Source organism: Drosophila guanche, unplaced genomic scaffold (genome assembly GCF_900245975.1).
Source record: "Drosophila guanche unplaced genomic scaffold, DGUA_6, whole genome shotgun sequence".
NCBI lineage: Eukaryota > Metazoa > Arthropoda > Insecta > Diptera > Drosophilidae > Drosophila > Drosophila guanche.
The window spans coordinates 7,991,494-8,013,021 of record NW_022995745.1 but is presented as its reverse complement, the minus strand read 5'-3'; the positions used below and the strand labels follow the sequence as shown (position 1 = coordinate 8,013,021).

At 49.5% G+C, this 21,528-nt stretch overlaps 2 protein-coding genes across 2 annotated transcripts; both read left to right on the top strand.

Annotated features, from left to right (window-relative positions):
• The first annotated feature begins 15,411 nt into the window (after positions 1–15,411).
• Positions 15,412–17,917, top strand: LOC117581098 (thioredoxin domain-containing protein 5 homolog). The gene is made up of 3 exons (XM_034267987.1): positions 15,412–15,662; positions 16,352–16,784; positions 16,849–17,917. The coding sequence occupies exons 1-3, from the start codon at positions 15,472–15,474 to the stop codon at positions 17,497–17,499; spliced, it is 1,275 nt and encodes a 424-aa protein (XP_034123878.1). The 5' UTR covers positions 15,412–15,471; the 3' UTR covers positions 17,500–17,917.
• Positions 17,918–18,338: 421 nt separating this feature from the next.
• On the top strand, positions 18,339–21,397 carry LOC117581095 (BTB/POZ domain-containing protein 17). The gene is made up of 4 exons (XM_034267984.1): positions 18,339–18,789; positions 18,867–19,872; positions 19,931–20,088; positions 20,144–21,397. Exons 1-4 carry the CDS (start codon positions 18,487–18,489, stop codon positions 20,396–20,398), a joined length of 1,722 nt encoding a protein of 573 aa, XP_034123875.1. The 5' UTR covers positions 18,339–18,486; the 3' UTR covers positions 20,399–21,397.
• Positions 21,398–21,528: the final 131 nt, after the last annotated feature.

Genomic DNA, 21,528 nt, shown 5'->3' with positions numbered 1-21,528 from the left:
TACATCGACATCTACATGCATGCGATTGTGTGCTTGCTGAGATTTACATATAAATACGTTTCCCCCTCTCCGGCGCAACTCCACTCCAATTTCAAAATATATCAAGCAAAGACGCTCTCTGCGGCACATTTACATATCATTATTGGTGGGGGTGGGGGGTTGGGGCTGCCTCTGCCGCTGCCGCTGCTAGATTGGAGTGTCCATTTCCAGTTCATTCCAAAATCCGATCAGGTGCCGCCGTCCCAAAAGCAAATCAATTCAAATTAGATGAAAATTATAGTTGAAATTGCCATTGAGGATGCTCAGAGGCCGACCGGCACACAATGGCCACAATGGCAGCCGCCTCGGGGCAACCATTTTGATTAACACTTTCTCTCTCTCTCTCTCTCTCTCTCTCTCCCTCTCAGAGTGACCCAATCGACATCAAAATCGAAGCGATGGCAAAAAGCAATTGCCGAATGACCAGAAACACAGAAGAAGGAGGAGGCAGAGAGAGAGAGAGAGAGAGAGAGAGAAGCAGAAGCAGAAGCAGGACCACCAGTTGCCCATTTGCTGGCCACAAGCCTGATTACCGTCTAATAAGTATGCGTGGGGCGTGACCGATGAGAGGGGGGGGGGGGAAGTGGGCTTTGCTGCGAGGGTTAATAGGGCTCCAAAGGGTCACTCACACACACACACACACATGAAGCCCTTTGTGCGTGGCTCGTCGACTTTTTGGCATTTTGATTTTGATGTCTTCATTTGCACTTTTCCTGCTAACCTTCGACCACAGCCACCCGCGCCACCCCCCTCCAACCAGTGAGATAAATTACTTTTAAACTGATAATAAAAAAAGAAATTTACGAGCCAATATGGCAGGGAGTTGGCCTTGAAGAAGGTGAGAGAGTCGAGAGGGGGAGGAGGACAAGCCACAATACAAATAAATAATAACAAAAGGCAAAGGCCAAACAACAGCTGACAGCAAAGGAGCAACAACAATGGGAGTGGAGAACAGCGCCAGGCCCCAACAAAGGCATCAAAACAGAGAGGAGAGGGGGGCAGGGAGTCCCTCAGATAAGAACAAGACAAGTGCAGCGCGCGATAAAGTTAACAACAAACGAAGTCAACAGCAAACCCCAAGCCAGCACACAGACCATCAAGCGACAGGGGGGAAGAGTGGCAGAAAAGCGAACGAGCGAACGAGCGAGCGAGCGAGCGAGAGTGATGTTGCCAGAGGGCAGTCGGAGGGGGGCGGAAAGCACATATGGCTTTGGCCCACAATAAGAGAAAGAACAATGCCATTGACAATGTTTGGCACACGAGAAGAAGAGAAGAGCGCCGCGACAGAGAGGGATAGTTGAAGCGGCAAGCTATATTCAACGGAGGGTAAGGCACGCAGCTGCACGTTTCAGTTGCTTGCAGCGGCTGACGTACCTGCCAATTAATCTACCCTGCAGCTGAGTAGAAGCTGCGGTGAGAGCGAGCAGAAAAGCGAAGGCGGAGCAGAGGAGACACAGCAGCAAAGCAAAGCAGCAGCAGCGGGACAGTGAAAGGTGGAGACCGAGACTTACAGGTGGTGGAGAGGGAACTGAGGACAGGTCGTGGGAGAGAGCGAGAGCTTTTTAGCCATACCAACAGATTTGCACTGCTTAGTTGATACTTATCCGGGGCACGCCCACACACAGGCAACAATCAGACGTGAAAGTATATGACGTAAGTGTGTACATACGTAATACGTAATGTTTGCTTAACGTGAGACGAGACAGCGACAAAGGAGATTCGAATCAAACACAAACACAAAGCCAAGGCCAAAGAGCAAGCCACGAGTCCAATTTCAATTTCAATTCAATCTATTAAAGGAAAGAGACAATGAGACTAGGATGGGGATGGGACGGAGAGTAGGAAGAGGCGAGGAGGAAACACTAATTTGATGGGGAAGGGCAACCAATGGGCCACAGGTGAACAAAGCCTAAGAAGACCCGCAAAGTCGTTGGATTTATTTTGTTTCCCTGCGTAGTTTTTGTTGCAATTGCTGCAGCGCTCTCCGCAGTGCCAGCTCATCATTATGTATCTCTGTGGGTCCAGCTGCAGCATCCGTTTCCTTTCCTTTCCGCTGCCCCAATAAGTATCGCCAGCCCTTGAGATATGACCCTCAATCCACATGGTGCAGGCTGGCAGGCTGCTCCACCGACAAGGCGCCGAAAAGTATGGTAAATGATTTCATTTAACCAGCAAATGACACCACCAACAATTCGACAACAAAAACAACAATGACAGGCAACGGCAGCAGCTGCGAAGTGCCGAATGGATGTCGGGAGCAGGGCAAAAGCACAAGAAAACGAATGTAATTGCAGCAAATGAATAAATGAGGCGATGGCGATGGCGATGGCAAGGGCAAGGGCAAGGGCAAGGGAGAGCCTCCCACTGGGCTGTATCCTTATGTGGCTTGAATGCAACGCATGTTGTGCCGCTTATTGCCCAAACAGCAACAGCAACAACGAACGCAAAAAAAAAACAAGAGTGACGCATTTAATACCCTGAAAACTGCATGGATGAGGCTTCCATCAGCAGTTGCCAACAGAATTCTTGCTTTACAGATCACAGCCCAAACATTTAACCATGATCTTGACTTCAATCCATTTGGCCTGACAACCTCGGGCCAGAGAGCAACAAGCGAGAAAAGAAACACACACAAAAAAAGCAAGTAACAAAAATGAAATGAAATGAAATGAAATGAGCAAATGTAAGCACACACTTCCCTCCCTCCCCACCTTATCCATGCTGCTGCTGGCTGTGCCTGTGTTTCTGCACCATTCTGTTGCTTCATAAATTCAAATTTGATTTTCATGTTGATTATGATGCGAGAGAGATGCGCAGATGATGATGATGGAAATGAAGATGGCAAATGGCAGGCAAGGCCCTAGACAGAAGCAGAGGCAGAGGCAGAGGCAGAGGCAGAGAGCCAGCAGCCAGACGCTGATTATTGTCTCTCCCTCTCTCTTCCGCTGCCTCTCTTTGGAGCCCGTGCCTACGCCTGTCGTGTGCGTGCGTGTGTGTGTGTGTGGCTTCTGTTGACTGTGTTTTGCATTCCACTTGGATTTTTATTTACGGCTCGCACTGCCCCTGCTCTCTCTCTCTCTCTCTCTCTCTCTGCCTGCTCCTCTCTCCATGTGTCTTTTCTTTAGCTTTTACGCTCGCATTTACGGCTTTAATGAAACTTTGCCCTGGCCCATTCAATCGGAGTGCCTCACATGAGTGTACGAGTAGCCAGGGGCCCCCTACCCCTCAACCCCTCGTGGCCGTAGAATATCTGCGTAGAGCGCTTTCAATCTTTTCAATTTTACCAATAAGTGATTAATGGTCAATAGCAATTAAAACTTTTTGCTCCACGAAACTTTGCCATGTTTTTGCTTTTGCTTTTGTTTATGTTGTGTGTGTGTGTGCTTTGAGTTGTGTAGAAATCCATTTAAAACTGAGTTGGGGGGAGAACCACTATCTTCCAGCCATTTTCAGCATCCATCTATGGCTCCAATTTTAAGTTGTAATGCAATTTTTTTGTTGAATTAATATACAACACAAAGAAAATGAACGGAAGGACAGATTATGCTGGTACATGAACCAATTTGTACCCAGGTGGCTGTGGCCGATACAAATAACTCGAGTATATGCCAGAATGCACGGCTCACAGCTCATAATTGCGTGCAAGTGACTCGGCAAGCAGCGCCAGTCATTCTGCAAGCAGTGCATTGACTTTGCAAGCGATCGCTTAAGCAGTGCGTAGCTGAATCCACGCTGAATCCACGCTGAATCCGCACCATTTGTCAGCATTCAAAATTCAAAATTTACTGCATATTTCCACATTCAATCGTGTCCTGTTTTTACTCAATGTACGCATATAAACTGATTTATGGGGTTTTTGCCCAAACCCAACTGCACTTCAACTGCAAGTCCAAATCGCTGATCCATTAAATTGTTGTGGGGTTAATGTTGCCTCAGAGATCTATCCAGCGATAGTTGAATGGCATTTCTCTTACATGTCTTCGCGTGGCGTGCAGGGGCATGCCAATGCCATCTTCTGGCTGTCCCTTTTTGTAGCAAACTGTCGCTGGAAATCTGGAAATGGCCAAATGCAAATGGCCCAAACAATCAAATGCGTTCATAAAGTCAACTGACTTTATTGCAGCCCCACCACCGCGCTCCACCCGTGCCCGCTGCTGCTTCCATCGTTAGCGCGGTTAATGCCCAAAAGCGGCGACGACAGCGACGATGACAGGCAGCGATGCACTCGCATCTGTATCTGCTGTTTGCATCTCCATGTGCCATGTGCGATGTGCCATGTGCCATGTGCCATTCCCATGGCAATACCAATTCCCGTTGCACTTGGCCAAAGGACACACAGAACAAAAAATAAAACCCAATGCCAGGCGACATATGGCAGGGGAGGAAGTGCAGCAATAACCCAGCGACTGGCGACTGGCGACTGGCGACTGTCCGCAGCCGCAACGACGACATCGATGGAGGTGGAGGCAGCAAAAGACGCCATCGCCAATGCTCCATCGATTGGCGCTATTGCCTTTCTGGCTCTGGCCTCTCAATGCCACGCACAAAAGTGCAATTCTCCCGTAAAACACTCGTTCTCCATTCCAATTGTAATTGTGAAAGGCAATAATTGCCAGCGCCCGAAAACGTGAAGTGGAGACACACACACACACACACTTGAAAGTGTCGCTGAAGTTGAGCCTGATGACTTTCCAATGCATTCTGGCAGCGGACTGCGCACTGCTTGGCAAGCCAAAGCGTTGCACTGCTTGTAGAATGAATGCCCAAGCAAAGCAGTGCCACTGCTTGCGGAATAATTGCCAAGGCTTTTGCCCACTTTCCATACCCTAAAATTGTTCCATATTTGGTTTCGTTTTTGTACTTTCCTCCCGGGGCAAAGCAAATCCAGACTTCGACTGACATTGTCGAGTTGCGGGGTGCAACAGGTGGAAGTTCGGTGTCATAACAACCAGCAGAGGCAATACGAAAGCGACACAGAAGGGGCTGACTGGCTGGCTGTCTGTCTGCCATTTGATTCCGGCTAACTGAGGACTGGGAGTGGCACTGCAGTTTCTCGAGCGTGTGCAACAAATAGTTGCAACGGCCAGCAGCCAATCAGCAATCAACTTTGCATGAGCCAAAGGAGCCACCAGCGAGAGGCAAACGCTCTCGGGCGCAATAAAGAGACATTCGCACGGCCAAAGCCAATGCGAAATTATGACTTGGGGCAGGCGGCTGGTCCAAGGATCAAGGAGCAACACACACTGTAGCTGCAGACTGTACCTTCAGCTGGTAGCTGTTGCTGCAGACTGTACCTGCAGCCTGTGCCTTCGGTTGCTGCTGAAAATGAAAGCAAATTGATCAGCTGGGACCGGGCCAAACCCTTTTTGTGCCCCGTCTCCTAGCCTTCCATACACAAATAATTCGCAGCACTTACGCAGACAACACACCCACACAGAGAGAGAGAGAGAGAGAGAGTGGTAAAGGGGAGCCATAAAGTGCACATAACCTCACATAAACTTGCAAAGAAAAGTGCCACCTAAAATGCTCCGAGTAGCCCCGTAGTCGTACTCGTAGCCAGAGCACAACAGAGTCACGTCGTAAAGCAGCTCCTGTTGCTCCTCCACACACACACACACACAACCCGGAGGGAGCGTAGGTCCGACGCAAAAGGCAACAAAATTCAATTTACTATGCGCGCTTTATGGCCAAATCCAGCCGTGTGCTTGCCCCTGACCCCTGACCCTGTCTCCCTGCTCCCCCCGTTGATGGGCAAACCCAAACGAATCAGACTTTATGGAGCACGCACTCGACATTCAGGCAGCAGTCCTGCCCCGCTCCCTACTGCCGGGAAGAAGTAATTACAAGTGTTTGCTTATTAAGTTCCATGGCTCATTAGGCGCCGACGATAAACGCTGTCGGAAGAGCAGCAGCAATCGCCATGAGCGGGAGGTTACATGGGGAGGACACTCGCTCACCGCGGGCCATCGACACTGCATTAAGTGGGGCGCAGAGGAGTGGCGGAGGAGCTCCTCAAGGTCGCCTGAGCCTAAGCTGGTCGCATTATCTAATTGTCAGTCTTAGCGCCGTGGGATTACTGTACTAATTTTTCAGCTCACTGCGGCAGGCTCGTTCCCCGCTCTAACGCATGTGTGGAGCTTTTGGCATTTTGTTACAGGAGCCTCCACAATCAGCGGAATTTTGGGTAAAACCCGTAAACAGCAGGGCCGAAACGGAACATTCCGGGTTACAGGAGCCTGTGCCTGTGCCTGTGCCTGCGGCTTAGCCTGTGGCTCGGGGTCGGGGTCACCAATCGCATGGGTCACCGCCTGTTTGAAGCTGTTGAAATGCCAATTCTATGCCGCGAATCGAATCCTCTCTTTTTTTATGCCACTCCTGGACACGTCTGATTCATTATCCATCGCCACTTGTGTGCCCCAATCGAGTCCGTTCGATGTGCAACTTCCTCCACCTTCCACTTAACTCTTTTTCCTTGCTGCTCAGCACTTTTTTCTCCCTCTTCCTCTGTCGCTTTGTCCCGTCTGCCCACCCGTCTGCCAATTACCAATTAAGCTTTGCTTTAAGCCCAATTAATGCCCAGTCCACACCGCCCGCCCCTGGCCCCATGGCCAGCAGCAGCATCATCATCATCATCCACATCATCAATGCAATTATTGACAACAAAGCTCGGCACTGTGCCAAATCCCAGCCAGGAGCGTCAATCGGCTAACTGGGTCGAGGAGCCATCATTCCGAGTCACCCACGGACACTCCTCACACACACACACACACGGACAGAGGGTACGGACAGTGGGGTGGGAGCAAGGGGACACTCAAAGAAAGGTTAATGGGGGGAGCACACAATGCCGAAACAGACTGGGGAGGGAGCGGAGAGCACCTCTACAGCTCGTTCATCTAACCGAAAATGTTCACCAAATGCGGGCGGACAGGAAGCGACAGGGAGTGTGTGTGTGTGTGTGTGTGGGAGGCGTAGGGTGCGACAGAGGACAGAGGACAGAGAGGTAAGTGAAAAATTGGCCACTGATTAAATTCAACACGATGTGGGATTAACTAAGTTGTTTTTTATTTTCCAGGGAAATTGTGTTGTTAACTTTTTCGAGGCCCGGCCGCAGCAGCAGGCCAGCAATTACAGCTACACGAAAACATCCACCCAGCGAGCCAGCTCCTTGCTTCAACCCAATGGAAGACCCTCGAGCATTCAGACAAAACACTTCGCGACTCTCGAACGGACAGCCAGACAGACAGACAGACAGCCGGACAGCTCTGACTCATGTGCCCGCTGGGGCTGGAAGAAGAGAAGGCGGAGGAGGGGCAGAGGCTGTGCCATTTTTTTCTTCGATTCTCCCTTTAGGGCTAGTCAACAAATGTCTCTAAACCTCGCGCCAGCATCCACCATCCCCAGTCGCCGCTGTTGCGTCATTAGCGGGAACCCATAAAAAACAAGAAGCGACGATGCGGCGATGCGGCGATGCGGGAATCGAATTCTGGCTTATCCAGCAGAGGCAGTGACCCAATCGAAACTGTCCTTCCCTTTTCCTGAAGGGCTTCCTCTTTGGGTGCAGGAAAATACAAGTTAAGCTTCGATTTAAGCTGATCTTTCGCTCTGTTAGTATTGGGTGTGGTAAGTCATTACTCGCTACTCGCTACTCGTTACTTCCAAAATCTCTCTCTGAATGGATCACTTGGCCCAAGTGCATCCATCCGTTCCCTAACTAAAACGCGAATACCCACAACAATAGCGAGAGCGAGAGAGAGGGGGAGAGGGAGAGGGAGAGGGATAAGCAGCCATTCCGCAGAACGCTGCCGCCGGCGGGAAATCGTTTTTGTTTTTGAAGTTTGCCCAACTTAGGAGCAGCAGCAGAAGCAGACCCCCTGCAACAGCGAGCTGCACAGAATATTGTCTGTGGAGTCGTAGAGTCCGCAGTGCCCTGGCCCTCCCAGCCGTGCGTCTGCGGTGCGGAAGCAGGCTAACCTGGCCAACAACTTGAGGCGACTTTTTGCACTCATTTCGCACGTTCAAACAAAGGAGCGATGGCAACAAAGGCGGGGCGGCAACGGCAACGGCACGGGACACAGCACACAGCACACAGCACACAGCGAGCCCAAAGTAATTGGTGGAGTGAAGACGCACGGGACATGGGCAAAAGAAGAGCTCTGGAACGGTCGGGCTCATCGCAGGAAGCCAGCCAGGCGACAAAATGTTGCCTTAGCAGAATTTAGCTCGAATTTTCATTGCAACTTCAACTAGTTCCCTTTAAGAGAGTGATTTAGCGAGTAGCGAGTGGCGAGTGGCGAGTGGCGAGTAAGCAATTTGCCGCCGTATATGACGATCCTTCGCGCTGCGATCTTTTATAGTTTTGGTGGACATTTCGCACAAAAATGTACATAGAACCCACCCATACAGACAGCTTTCTGTATTTGAGTTTGTCGGCTGGCTGGGAGGGCAGCTTCAGGCTGCGTCCCTGGATGCTGCTGAAGCGCTGGAAGTGGAACAGTCTAGAGTGTAGAGTGTAGAGTGGAGGCATTAGGGGCATCAGGCGCACACGAAAATACAGTTAGCTTAAAGCATTTCCCGTATTTTACTGTCATGCCACACATTGCCACACGGCTCCACCATTTGTAGCTGTAGCTGTATCAGTGTGTGTGTGTGGGTGTGGGGGGTGTGCTTCACCCAGCCAACGATGCTTTGGGGTTTTCTACTCGGTCGTTGTAAATTACTTGATTCGTTGTTGGAATTTAATTAACATTTTCCTAAGTTTACTTTTGGTCTTTTTACTAACTCGCTGTCTCTGTCTCTCTCTCTCTCTCTCTCTGGAGTGTATGTGTGTGTGTGTGTGTGTGTGTGTGTGGCAGTGACAGGCTGGCACTGGCATTGGAGTTGAAGTTGCCACTGTTATGCGGGCTGCTGCCCGGACTCAAAGCTCAGAAGTTGTGTGGCATTCAAGCATTCAGTCTGCTGCCTGGCATATGTATGCATGTGTGTGTGTGTGATACACACACACACACACACACACACGCTGTTTGTGTGCAGTTACAATAATTGCGCGTGTAGACAATATGGATTTGCAAGCAATTTACGCGTGTATGTGCTGCTCTCCCCTGCCATGACTGCCCTTTACATATTTATTTATGTATTTATGTATTTATTTATGCATTTATGTACGGGGTTATGTATGCGGTATGTATGTTTAATTGACAATCAAAACGCATGCTGTGACAGGTGAGAGCAGTGTTAGGTTTCCACTCCGGAGGTGTTTCCCTGCTTTCATTTTGAGGGCCAACCAAATGGAATGTAAGGGACATTTGTGCGCCTGGAAATGTGAGCAAAAACAGAGCATAAACAGAGCCGCACCCCGGAAATACTCTGTCCGAATGGACAATTAAATGCCAATTATGGTTTCAATTTTCCAAACGCAACAATTAGCATCAATGATGGGCATTCGCATAGATTAGCATTTTCCCCAATGACTGGGGACAGCTCTGCAGTCGGGTTTGAATTTCAGACACGGCTGGGGAGGGGAGGGATACCCTCGATGCACCAGAGCACAGACAATGAACATCGGACTGCAATTTCAAAAGGAATTTTTGAATCAAGCCCAGAAGCAGAAGCAGAACCCGCACCCAGATCGACTGCAAATAAAATCAAATGAAGCAAATATAAATAAAATGCACAGTTGGAAAAACATTTGCCAAAATCTCAAGGCATTTCTTGCACTTGTTTTGTCCGTCTGTCTGGATGGGATATTAAATATATTTTTACTGAGCCCTGAAATCAAATGCCATAAAATGCAACAAAATGTTTCGATATGTTACACTGCAACGCCTCGTGCTGAAAGTAGTTGGAAATATCTATATAAAATTGCATTCGGGTAATCGACTTCAATTGCATCCAATGCCAAATCGAAGCGAGTGCTCTTAGGGACTGGCACTCGTCGATGTGGCATACGGAATCTGGACAGCTTTTTGCCATAATTGTTGGCCTAATCACTTAATTCCTTGGTCCATGTGGCTGGGATCCCTCTGTGGCTCTGCGGCGCTGTGTAATCCCATTGAGGGGACCGGACCACAAAGTCTCGGCACATCGGGAGTCACTGTCCTCCGGAAAGCCGAACGAAAAGTTCCACAAAAAAGAAAAGATTCAAATAATCGCATTATAAATAAATATTCAACGAGCGAAAGTTTGACCTTTGCTGCTGCGCTTGAAGTTCAAAGAAATTTCAAATTAAATATTGAAATATTTGCTGCACTGCCCGCTGCACCTCCCCGCTTCCTGTCCTCGATGGGGGCTGCCGTGCCCAACCCTTACTGCGCGAGGGTTGTTGGGTGGGACTCCCGCTCCATTGCTTGACAATGTGAGCTCAAAACAATTTCATTTCCCAAGCAAACAGCCACACAAAAGGCACACACACACACACACACTCGCATAACGGTACATTAATTGATAATTGTTTTGTGCTCAAAAGAAATTAAACAGCAGCGGCAGCGGCAGCGGCAGACTTCCTGCAGCACACACAGCCACCAAATTGTGAGGAGTCCCAGCAAGCCCACTGTCCCACCCCCCCCTTCGTCCTTACACCCCATTACACTGCAGATGTACAGCAAATTGAAGTAAAGCCAAATTGTGAGTGGGCCCATCCCCCGCCCCACCTTTTGTTGCCCCTCCTCATGCACTGGCAGATTCTTTGTATTTGTTTTTATTTTTTGGCCCAGGCACTGATGATTTCCATCAAAGGATCAACGAATATGCGGCATATATATAAATGTTTCGCTTTTGTTTCGCGCTGTCTCGAATGCACTTTTATTTATGAATCAAATTCTTCAGCCTCCAATTTGGGAATTGCTTGAAATGCAGCAAAAACTTGGCAGCGCTTCGTTCGCTTCGTATCTGTTCGCTTATGGGTAATTTGTGCTGTAGAACTTCTCCTAAGGCAGCCATAAATGAATGTATAAATAAATAAACTCGATTGGGATTGGGATGGCAAGCAGGGTGTCGTGTGGGTGTCGGTAAGGTAGTCCACGCATCGCTGCAGCTGGTCCTGCTTGGCTTTTAGCTTGAAACTAAAAGAAAGAAATTCAATTTGAAGTTGCCCGGGTTTTGTTTTGTTTAGCAACCGGATTAGAGGGTATCTTAATGGTCGGGCCACTGGTCACTCGAACGGGAACTGCTTGCTACCTATTTTCATTAACTTTTTGCGTTTTGTTGCTTGCTTCGGACACCGCCCCCCGAGCCCGCGCTGAAACTTAATTGAACGATTAGTTTTTGCACGTGAACGTGGCTGGTCCAGGTCCTTGTCCATGGCTCCATTCCCAGGAGCAGCAGCAGAGGCACGAGCTTTAGGTGCCGCCCCGGATGTCCTCCTGTTGTCGCACGCTGCGGCGGCTCCTTGTCTCCTGGCCACTATTTAATGTTATCTGCTCTGCTTTGGGTTTTATTTTCGTTTTTATCGCATACAGCAACAAAACTATGTACAACCATTTGCCACGCCCACCCCCAAAAAAGAGAGAGAGAGAAAGGGAAAGAGGAAGAGCAAGAGCAAGAGGAAAGTCAAATGGCAAAGCACTAAAAAGTCAAAAGGCCACAGATGAAGGCAGGAGGAGCAACAACAAGTAATAGTAATGACAGCCAAAGAGAAAGAGAGAGAGAGAGAGTGGGGGAGGGGGAAGAGAGCGACCGATGGATGGGCGCGAAAGTTAAAATAAATAAAACAAAGCAAACGCACGAAACGACACAGCAGAGAGACACAAACAGAGCGAAGTAGTGGAAGGAGCAAGGCGAATGGAGTGGCAGGGGGAGGGGGAGGGGGAGTGGCTGGCAAGTACAAGGCACTGGCACGCCTGCACCACCAACCGAATGGCTGGGACTACCAAACGTGGCCGAAACGACACAAGAAGCACGCCTTAAAGTGACAGCAAATGTGTGGCAGGATGTTGCCTACATCCACCCCCCACCAGCAGCCGCCCCTTAAAAGTAAAGGCGTGGTGGGGGGCAGCCTAGTGGGAAACTGGAGCGTTAAATAGTAGCTGCACGGCGAGGAGAGGCAGCCATAGCAGATAATTTAAAGCAACACCGTCGATGGCTGGCTGGCCTTGTCGTTGTCGCTGGCGACATTCCTCCAGCTCCTGAGTCCTGACTGCTGTTTCTCCCACAGCACTGCTTTAGCGCCCGCCAAGAAGCCGAATGGCAACTGTTGATAATGATGATGGAGATGCCGTCGACACGCTCTCGCACGCTCTCCTGGGGCACAGTGTGTCGCTGAGAGCAGGCAAGCCGCTAAAGCTTCAACAGAGAGAGAGAGAGAGAAAGCTTAACGAGGAGCTTTGATCAACAGCACATTGATGCGTACAATCCAGCTTTTCATGAAATGAAATTAAGACTTCAACTTACACGTTGACTTACTCTGCTTGCGATCATGGCTTCAAGGGCAAACAACATCTGCGATCTGCGATCTGCCAGCGCTGCACTGTGGGCAGATTTTGCTGCTGCGTTGGCCACTGTGGCTGCACTGCGTTCTGCTTGACGCTCACGCACACCGCACACCGCACACACGCGCGTGAATCTAACGGCACGCGTCGCAGGGTCACAGCAGTGGAGAGCCCACTAAGCAGCGCAGCAGCAGCGGGGGGAAAGGCAGGCGGCAATGTCTTGTCTGTCGCTGACTTGGCTCTGCCCTTGCCACTCACAAACACAAACACAAACACACAACACGCGGTAATTAATTTTATTTAATTTTCGACGACAATTCAAGCGACAAGAGGCAGAGCGGCAGAGCGGCAGGGGGGTAGGGTGGCAGGGTGGCAGGCACGAGGAGTGCTGCGGTGTGTCGTGGGCGGGTGCCACTGTCACACAGGAAAAAACAAGTTAACAAAACGTCAACAATAAAAGGAAAGCCGGCAAAATGGCCAACGTGGGTCAAGGCAGACAATGCCAGAAACGAGCTTCCCTTCGCTCCCACCCTCCCCCGCTCCTTATCTCTATTCCTTACTTCTCCAAAAGATGAGGCCAAGACCCAGACCCAGACCCTGTCCATGTCCGTGTCTGTGTCCGTGTTCGTGTCCCTGTTCGTGCAGGGGGCACATAATTATCAACCACATCAGCCACAGACGACAAGACTTTGATAATCATCAGCCCAGCAGCAGAAGGGGGGCACAGGGCAGGGCAGGGCAGGCAGAACAACGAAATTGGCGAAACGAAACGAAACGAAACGAAGTAGGAAAACAAGTTTAACTTAATTGTCAACATTGTGCCAGGCGGGGTGGGCGGGAGGTACACATTTCTCTCTCTCTCTCTCTCTCTCTCTCGTTTGCCAAAGCACTTTCGCTGGATGCACTACCCAATGGGCATTTCTTCTGGCTTACGATCTGCGAGATTTAATAGAATCATTTGCATAATCTTGGATATTCTGATTAGCCTTAGAGTTGGTAACAAATAATGTGAAAGCACTGCAGAAGGAATTTTGCTATGTATTGCAATCTTCAGCGGTGCAAACATCTGATCAAAGTCGACATCTCCACCTCGAGCAGTGTGCAGGCAACAATGGAGGAAGGGCAAAAGAAAGAATAAGGAAGAGCGGAAGAGCAAAGCAGAGGCAGCGGCAGCAGCAGAGCACAGAGAGCAGAGCAGCGAACAAGCAAAAGCTGAATACCAAAACGGAAGAGCATAAAGTAACGGCACTAATGATGGAGCACGCAATCTTCAAGGGTGCGAGGGGGGAGGCATGATTGGAAGACGAGAGCGGAGAGCGGAGAGAGCGAAAGTCAACGCATGAACAAATTTATAAGCGCACAACAAATTACAGTGCTCTTTTCTTCTGGCTGTTCTTTAGTGGTGGCTTAACCGAAAACCGAGAATTAAAAACAGAAGACTAATGTGAAGGCAGCTCGCAACTAAGCAAGCACCTTGCGACCGCACACAAATAAATCCAATTCAAATTCAGCACAAGAAAAGTGGGGGCCGCACCAAGAGTACCCAGTCTGATCATAAAGCAAGCGATCAGCCATCCTTCTTGTTAAATTGCTACTAAAACACATAAAACCCCTTTAGCAGCACTCCACGAGCAGTCCAGGGGAGGAATCCAGGCGAGAACAGCCAAATCGCATCGTGAGCATCACTAATGAGACTCTAAACAAATCCCCCAGCCAGACGGGGAGTCGCATTCCAGCACGCTCCTCCTAACCCCTAACGCTCTCTCTCTCTCTCTCTCTCAACAAGCGAAGAGACAAAGCGGAACCCCAAACACAGGCAGCGCGCCACAGCAATAAAATTTAAAAGCGTGATTATTTGCCAGCAAACCAACAAGGAAAAAACAAACACAAAAAGTTGGTTAGTGGCACCAGGGGGGGGGCTTGGGCTAAAGGGATTCGGGTGGCTAATTATGATTGGCCATGGCCAAAAGCTAATTGCAACTAATTTTGGTCGCAGAAGCAAAGCAAAGCAAACAAAAACGTGGCAAAAACCGCAGAATAATGAAAAATGCATAATTCAAATTTAAATTTAACGCAGGCGCCCTCTATCGCCAGCATAGAAAGTATCGATATGAAAGAAGCGGAACCAGTTGCAGAACGGAACCAGGAGCAATGCAAAGTGTGTACACACCTTTGTAATATATATTGATTGGAAAAGTGTTATAAAAAAGGGACCCTACTAACTTCTAATATTGATTCGAATATTCAAATTAAGAAACTTATTTTTTTCAACTTCGTTGCGCGTGCTAATAAAGAATGCTTTTCAAATGTTACAAGTTAACAGGGCTGGTCCAACAGTGGCTCTGTTAATGGCTTACATACATAACAGAAAATACCAAACAACACACAAACAGTTTTACAACCATGCCAAGAAATTCTAAAAAGCTAAATTGCTAAGGATTAATTGAGGAGTCGAATAATATTATAACTCAGTGCTAAAAGCAATTAATAAATTGTTTATTTTGATGGCAAATACTGCGCTTTTCACTTGGTGACGGATTTCGTAGAGTTCTGCTGCCAATAATGAGTTACGTTTTCCCGCCATATTTAGCTTTTTTTTTAAATGGTGGCGAATTCGTTAGCCAAATGTATTTATAATATTAAGTATATAAGGTATATATTTTTGGTTGACCTTTTCAGTTGTAACCTTATTATGCAATCAATTGAGGAAAGATGTATCATAAAATCCGCAAATCCTGCGGAGAACTAAATGATAATTTGAGTAAAACTACATTTTTAAAGCTGAGTAACCTAACCAGCTGGTAATATTAAACTGAACATCAAAATCGAGGAAAATGATTTTAGATTGATGGTATATTTTACGGTATATTTTGAAAATGAAATATTTCGGTATATTTTCGAGGACCGTACGGTATATTTTATCGATACTTCCGCGGTCACACTGGTAATAACATTTACGGGGCAAAATAAAATTAGTTGTACAAAAAAAGTTTACTTAGTCTTATTAAAAATGTTTGCGAGATCTCTGGTCCCGATCACTGTGTGCGCGTTCTTCCTGTCGCCCTACCTATCCGTCACCGTGCGTGCCGAGGAGGAGGCGGTCAAGAATGCCGAGAAGCAGTTTGCCGTGGAGCTGGACCCCGAAAAATTCAATCAGGCAATCCAAGCCGGCAATGTGTTTGTCAAATTCTTTGCACCATGGTAAGTGGAACGTGAAATACAAGCATCAACTGCTGGCGCTCATTTATGGCACAAAAACGAAGCCGGCGAATCAGCAGGGTCCACACACGCACACACACACACACACATGCAAATGTATGCTAAAAGCCACGCACACGCACACACACATATATAGGGATGTGTGCATGTGTGTGTGTGTGTGCATGTGTGTGCATGTTCTTGGCTGTGTGTTGTAGCACGTATCATCAATTTTTGGCTGACGCTGCCACACAGCTGGTCCGTGAATCGAATCGGAATCTGTATCCGAGGCCGATACCGATACCGTCGTCGAGGGCTGACCACTGCTGCCAATCAGCAGTGGGATTCGTCATAGGGCTGGACTGGGACACGTCCTCAGATAAGACGATCAAAGGGGCTTTGTTTCGGCAGAGTCCAACGTGCTCTGGCCTGGCCCCTGGCCATTGATTGACAAATATTAAACACACTGCTTAAGTTTGCCCTTATCAGTGTCATAGAGCGGCTATGTGGCTCCCTCCCTCTGAGCTAATTAGATTAGGCAAGTGGCTCGGATCCAAGATTAGGCCTCCGCCTCTAAGCTTCAGCTTTAGCTTTAGCTTGATAAACTCTTTTGTTGCTGCACAAAGGAAAGAGAACAGAAAACAGAGAACGGAGAACGCTCTTATCACGGATTTTGTTCCTTTGTTTTGCAGGTGCGGACATTGCAAGCGTCTGCACCCGTTGTGGGAGCAGCTGGCCGAGATAATGAATGTCGAAGACCCCAAGGTGATCATTGCCAAGGTGGACTGCACCAAGCACCAGTCGCTGTGTGCCGAACACGAGGTCACCGGCTATCCCACGCTGCGCCTCTTCAAGCTCGGCGAGGCTGAGTCGGTGAAGTTCAAGGGCACCCGGGACCTGCCCGCCATCACGGACTTCATCAACCACGAGCTGAGCACACTCTCCGAGGCGGAGCAGGCCGAGCAGAAGCTGCAGGAGAGCGCTGGCGCTGGCGCCGGCTCAGTGCCCGTGGCCAATCAACATTTGGGCAAGGTGGTGGATCTCTCCGAGGACACCTTTGCCAAGCATGTCTCCAGCGGCAATCACTTTGTCAAGTTCTTTGCCCCCTGGTGCAGTCATTGTCAGGTAATGGCCTCTGGCGGCACTGTCGCTCCGCAACCCCAAATCTAATCTCTCTTTCGTTTTGCAGCGCCTCGCACCCACCTGGGATGAGCTGGCCAAGGAGCTGAAGCAGTTCTCGGGCGTGACCGTGTCGAAGATTGACTGCACGCAGTATCGCTCCGTGTGCCAGGACTTTGAGGTGAAGGGCTACCCCACGCTGCTGTGGATCGAGGATGGCAAGAAAATTGAAAAGTACTCGGGTGCCCGGGATCTGCCCACGCTGAAGACGTACGTGGAGAAGATGGTGGGTGTGCCCACAGAGAAGAAGGAGAGCAGCGACACAGCGGCCCAGGAAGCGGCCAAGGAGAAGGCGGACGAGGAGGCCGAGAAGCTGAAGCCGCAGCAGCTGAGCGGCGAGGCGGCGTTCACCCAGGCCGTGGCCGAGGGCACCGCCTTCATCAAGTTCTACGCTCCGTGGTGCGGACACTGCCAGAAGCTGCAGCCGACGTGGGAGCAGCTGGCCACGGAGACGCACAATGCCCATTCCGGGGTTGTGATCGCGAAGGTGGACTGCACGGCGCCCGAGAACAAGCAGATCTGCATTGACGAGCAGGTCGAGGGCTATCCGACGCTCTTCCTCTACAAGAACGGACAGCGGCAGGACGAGTACGAGGGCAGCCGCACCCTGCCCGAGCTGAAGGCCTATCTGAAGAAGACCATCGGCCACGACGAGCTCTGAGTGAGCGCTCGTCACGTCAGCCTCCGCAATCTGATGAACAAAATCACCCTGGAAATATATGCCACCGCCAAAGTAATTGTAATACTTTCCCTCTACCTTCGAGCCACTCCATCGGCAGCCGCAGAAGCAGCAGCAGCAGCCGCCTCCATGAGGATTGAAGCTCCGCATTTAACAGACAACATGAACGACGCCACAGCCACAGCCCAAGCCCCAGCCCCAGCCACACGTGCATGCTAAATGAAGGCCGCATCAAATAATATTAATAATCGTTTCACTTGTGATCGTGATCAAATTTAAGTGTCCCCTTCGACCCTTCTTTGTGCCCCCTAGCAGTGTGAGCCTCTGTTGTACCTAGTTAATAGTTCGTTGGGATGTCTTGCGTTTCGATATGTAATAAATCAATTTTCGTGGTCCAGCAGGCTACTTTTAAGTGATTCTTAGGGACAATTTATCAGCAGAATAAACAATTTTCAATTTTCAATTGAAACACTTTTACATTTGCAATCAACGTTGCTCCGTTTGCGAATCGACATATTCCAGGAAGAGTGGGACTCAAGGACGAGGACTTTGAAAAATAACGAAAATAAGGGATTTTTGCACGCAAAGCATGCCGTTCATATGATGAGTCAAACTGCTAAAACAAATGCGACAAGTTTTCCTGCCGTGCGTTGAAACTGACTGTAACAAAAGTTGTTTCCAATTTCTAGTTTTGTTGGTCTAAGCAAATATCCAATCTGCGAAGGTATATTTTGGTATATTTCATCCGCGGTTTGTTGGTAATCCGCGGTCACACCGCTGCTAAAATACTGGAGAGCAGAAGTAGAGAAAAGCGGCCACACTAACTCCGATTTGTTTTATTTGCCTTTGCACCCCACGAATAATCTACGATGTTTCTGCCTCGCAGCACTGAAATACTGTAAAGGATCAAGTTACAAGTGCAGCTACTCAAATTGCGTGCAACTCGGATCTAAGTGGACTTTGACTGCAATGAACGCGAATGGGAATGGAGGCGCGGCCAACTCAGGTGGCGCTGGCGCTATGGGTGGTGTAGGTGCACGCGGAGGTGGTGCTGGCGTGCAGGGTGCAGGTGCAGGTGCAGGTGCAGCTGCAGGTGCAGCTGCTGGCGGCGCAGTTGCTGCTGGAGCTGGCCCGGCTCCAGCCGCCGGAGCCGAGGCAGCACCCAACGCCAATGGCAACGGCTCAAACACAGGCGGCGACCCCAGCGAGGACCAGGAGGCAAAGAGGCGCAAGTGCTTGGAGACGGAGGACACCCAGGATGGTGCAAGCACAGTGAGTATGGCCAAAAGCACCCGCTACCATGGGCCTTGGCTTGACTAATCCAGAATCCCGATGCCCAATGCTTGCAGATGATCGACGCCAACAGCGTGCTGAACAAGATTGCTCACCTCTATGCGGAGCAGCTGATGTCGGACATAGTGCTGCTGGTGGATGGCAAGGAGTACCCCGCCCACCGGGTCATACTCTCCGCCAGCAGCGACGTCTTTCAGGTGATGCTGATGAACCCCGAGTGGAACGAGTGCAGCAAGCGCGTCATCGAGCTGCACGAGGAGGACTGCTGTGCGGCCGTCTTTCCGCAGTTCATCAAATATCTGTATGTGGGCCACATCGAGGTGACGCTGCAGACGGTCATGCCCATGCTGGCCATCTCCGATAAGTACAATGTGCGCGATCTCATCGATCTGTGTGTGGGCTACATGACGAAGCATGTGGCGAAGGCAGCGACCAGCGGCTACCTGGTCTCCTGGCTGCAGTACACGCACACACTCTCCTTTTCGCCCACACACAATGATCTCACCGAGACGCTGAAGCGTTTCCTCAAGTGGAACCTCGAGATGGTGGCCGAGTCCAAGGACTTTGTCGAAATGGATCCAGCCATACTCGAGCTGCTGCTGCAGCAGAACGACATCGTCATCTCCAGCGAGTACAAGATGTTCACGATCCTGCAGACCTGGCTGCTGCATCGTCGCAAGCTCATCGAGAGCTCGCCACACACCAGCATAGAGAAGGTGAACACCTTCATGGAACTGATCGAGCAGACAGTCATGCACATTCGCTTCGGCATGATGACCCCGCGCCAGCTGTCGCATCTGCTAATAGATCCACTCACCGAGTACCACAAGGAGTTCCTAGTCGAGCGCATTGCCATTGGCATGAGCTACCAGTCCGGACAGGAGGATCGCGTGCGTCAGGTGCGCTGCAGCGAGTTTGGCGAGCTGCAGTTCACGCCCAGACTCTACTGGAACGACACCTGGAGTGTCGACATCAATGTGCCACACTTCGATCGCATCGAGCGCTACGTCAACTATGTGACCTGCTTCTTTTCACAGCGCAGCATTGCGGAAACTGACGATGGTGAGTCCCGCAGCGTCATTTCATTCATGCCTTTGGCTCATCCCTTCGTGCTCCACAGATCCTTGCATGACCTGGGAGATTGAGTTCTTCCCGCGCGGCGTTAAGTATAATAGAGCCAAAATGGTTTGGGGCGAGGATGTGCCTGGCTGCTACCTGAACACGGTGCGCTTGCGTGTCACCTGCAAGAATCAGAACATTGACGAGGAGCGCTTCAAGGTGAGTGGTGAGTCCCCCCGATTGTAATCATCATTTAATCTTCTTCCCTCTGCAGATTACTGTCCTGATTGTGGGCGTGCAGAATCAGATAACGCACATTCGTACCATGGTGGAGCGCACCGAGTACTTTTCGGATACATCGCGCGTCATCAATTTGGACAATCTGCTGCCGTACGAGGAGCTGGAGCAGGAGTCAACATCATTGAGTCCACACTTGAGTGGTAATCAGCGCAACACGCTCACCCTCCACGTGGTGATCACGCCAATGGGCAAACACACGTGCCGCGAAACGCCGCCATTTCAGTTCTAAATGTTTGAAACTCATCCCAGTCCCACATCCACATCCACATCCACACCCTTCCTATTCCTCCCCACCCCATCTCGTTGGCCCATTGTACCTACGGTAGCTACGATACTTCGCTTTCCATTTACATTTTATGTGTGTGTGTGTGTGGGCCAGATCTCCACGATCTCCACTCCCCTGTCCTCATCCTCATCCTCCTCCTCCGCCTCCGCCTCCTCAAAGAAAGGTGTATTTAATATGTTATGAACAAATTATTTTTGTTTATTCTCTGTCTAAGTTAAAGATAAACAAATTAGGAAGGAAGCTTAAGGCCAGGGCCATTATTTCAGTATCGAACCCTAGCAATTAGCGCGTTGTTTACACGGACACACTGTCCGCACACTGTCCGTTGGCCGCAGACCCCTCATCCAGTGCTCTATTGTATGTAGTGTTTCGCACTATACTAAAAATATTCTAACTACTTTAATCATTGACTTTGTATAGCAACACAAACTTTGACTTTCGCCTCTCCTTCTTCGTTGCCATGGCCCAGAGGAGTGCGACATCGTTCAAATAGAGACAGAGACAGAGTGCTCGCTCCACTAGCACTGCTCGTGTTCTCTTTTGCTGTGTGTCCCCCAGCCTTGGATAAGTTTTAGTGCTTTACAGCTAATAGACATGTGAATACGCGCATCACGTACAGACATATCTATGTACAATATGTTGATCCGTTTATGGCTGGGACTTATTCCAACTATCTGTCCTATCTTTACTGCTTACGCATTACTGTAAGACGACACAACGGACAACGTACGGACAGAACAGGACATCGAATAGTCATGGCTTGGAGTCGACAAAGCTTTCGAGATTGTGTGTGTCTGTTATTCCTATCGGAAAACAAATTGGATCGGCTATTGATTTGTGTCCGGTCCGGTCTGAAATAAGCAAATGTATCGACTAATTTTAGCTCTAAATGTAATAAAACATCGAGCCAATCGAAATAATATTGGCCATATAAAACTGTAACATTTGCTTAAGTATTATTATAAGTGATTGGTTGTACCCAGCTGTGGCTTTCAGCAGCAGGAAGGACGTCCAGGTCCAGTCCATCATTGCCCGTGTGTGTGCAAATATTAGATCTGACTCGCAAGCAGTTG

Coding starts and splice junctions, on each gene's coding strand:
- LOC117581098 (XM_034267987.1), top strand. CDS start 15,472: ATGTTTGCGAGATCTCTGGTCCCGATCACTGTGTGCGCGTTCTTCCTG. Junction 15,663..16,351: donor GTCAAATTCTTTGCACCATG/GTAAGTGGAACG, acceptor TTTGTTTTGCAG/GTGCGGACATTGCAAGCGTC. Junction 16,785..16,848: donor CCTGGTGCAGTCATTGTCAG/GTAATGGCCTCT, acceptor TTCGTTTTGCAG/CGCCTCGCACCCACCTGGGA.
- LOC117581095 (XM_034267984.1), top strand. CDS start 18,487: ATGAACGCGAATGGGAATGGAGGCGCGGCCAACTCAGGTGGCGCTGGC. Junction 19,873..19,930: donor CATTGCGGAAACTGACGATG/GTGAGTCCCGCA, acceptor CGTGCTCCACAG/ATCCTTGCATGACCTGGGAG. Junction 20,089..20,143: donor TTGACGAGGAGCGCTTCAAG/GTGAGTGGTGAG, acceptor TTCCCTCTGCAG/ATTACTGTCCTGATTGTGGG.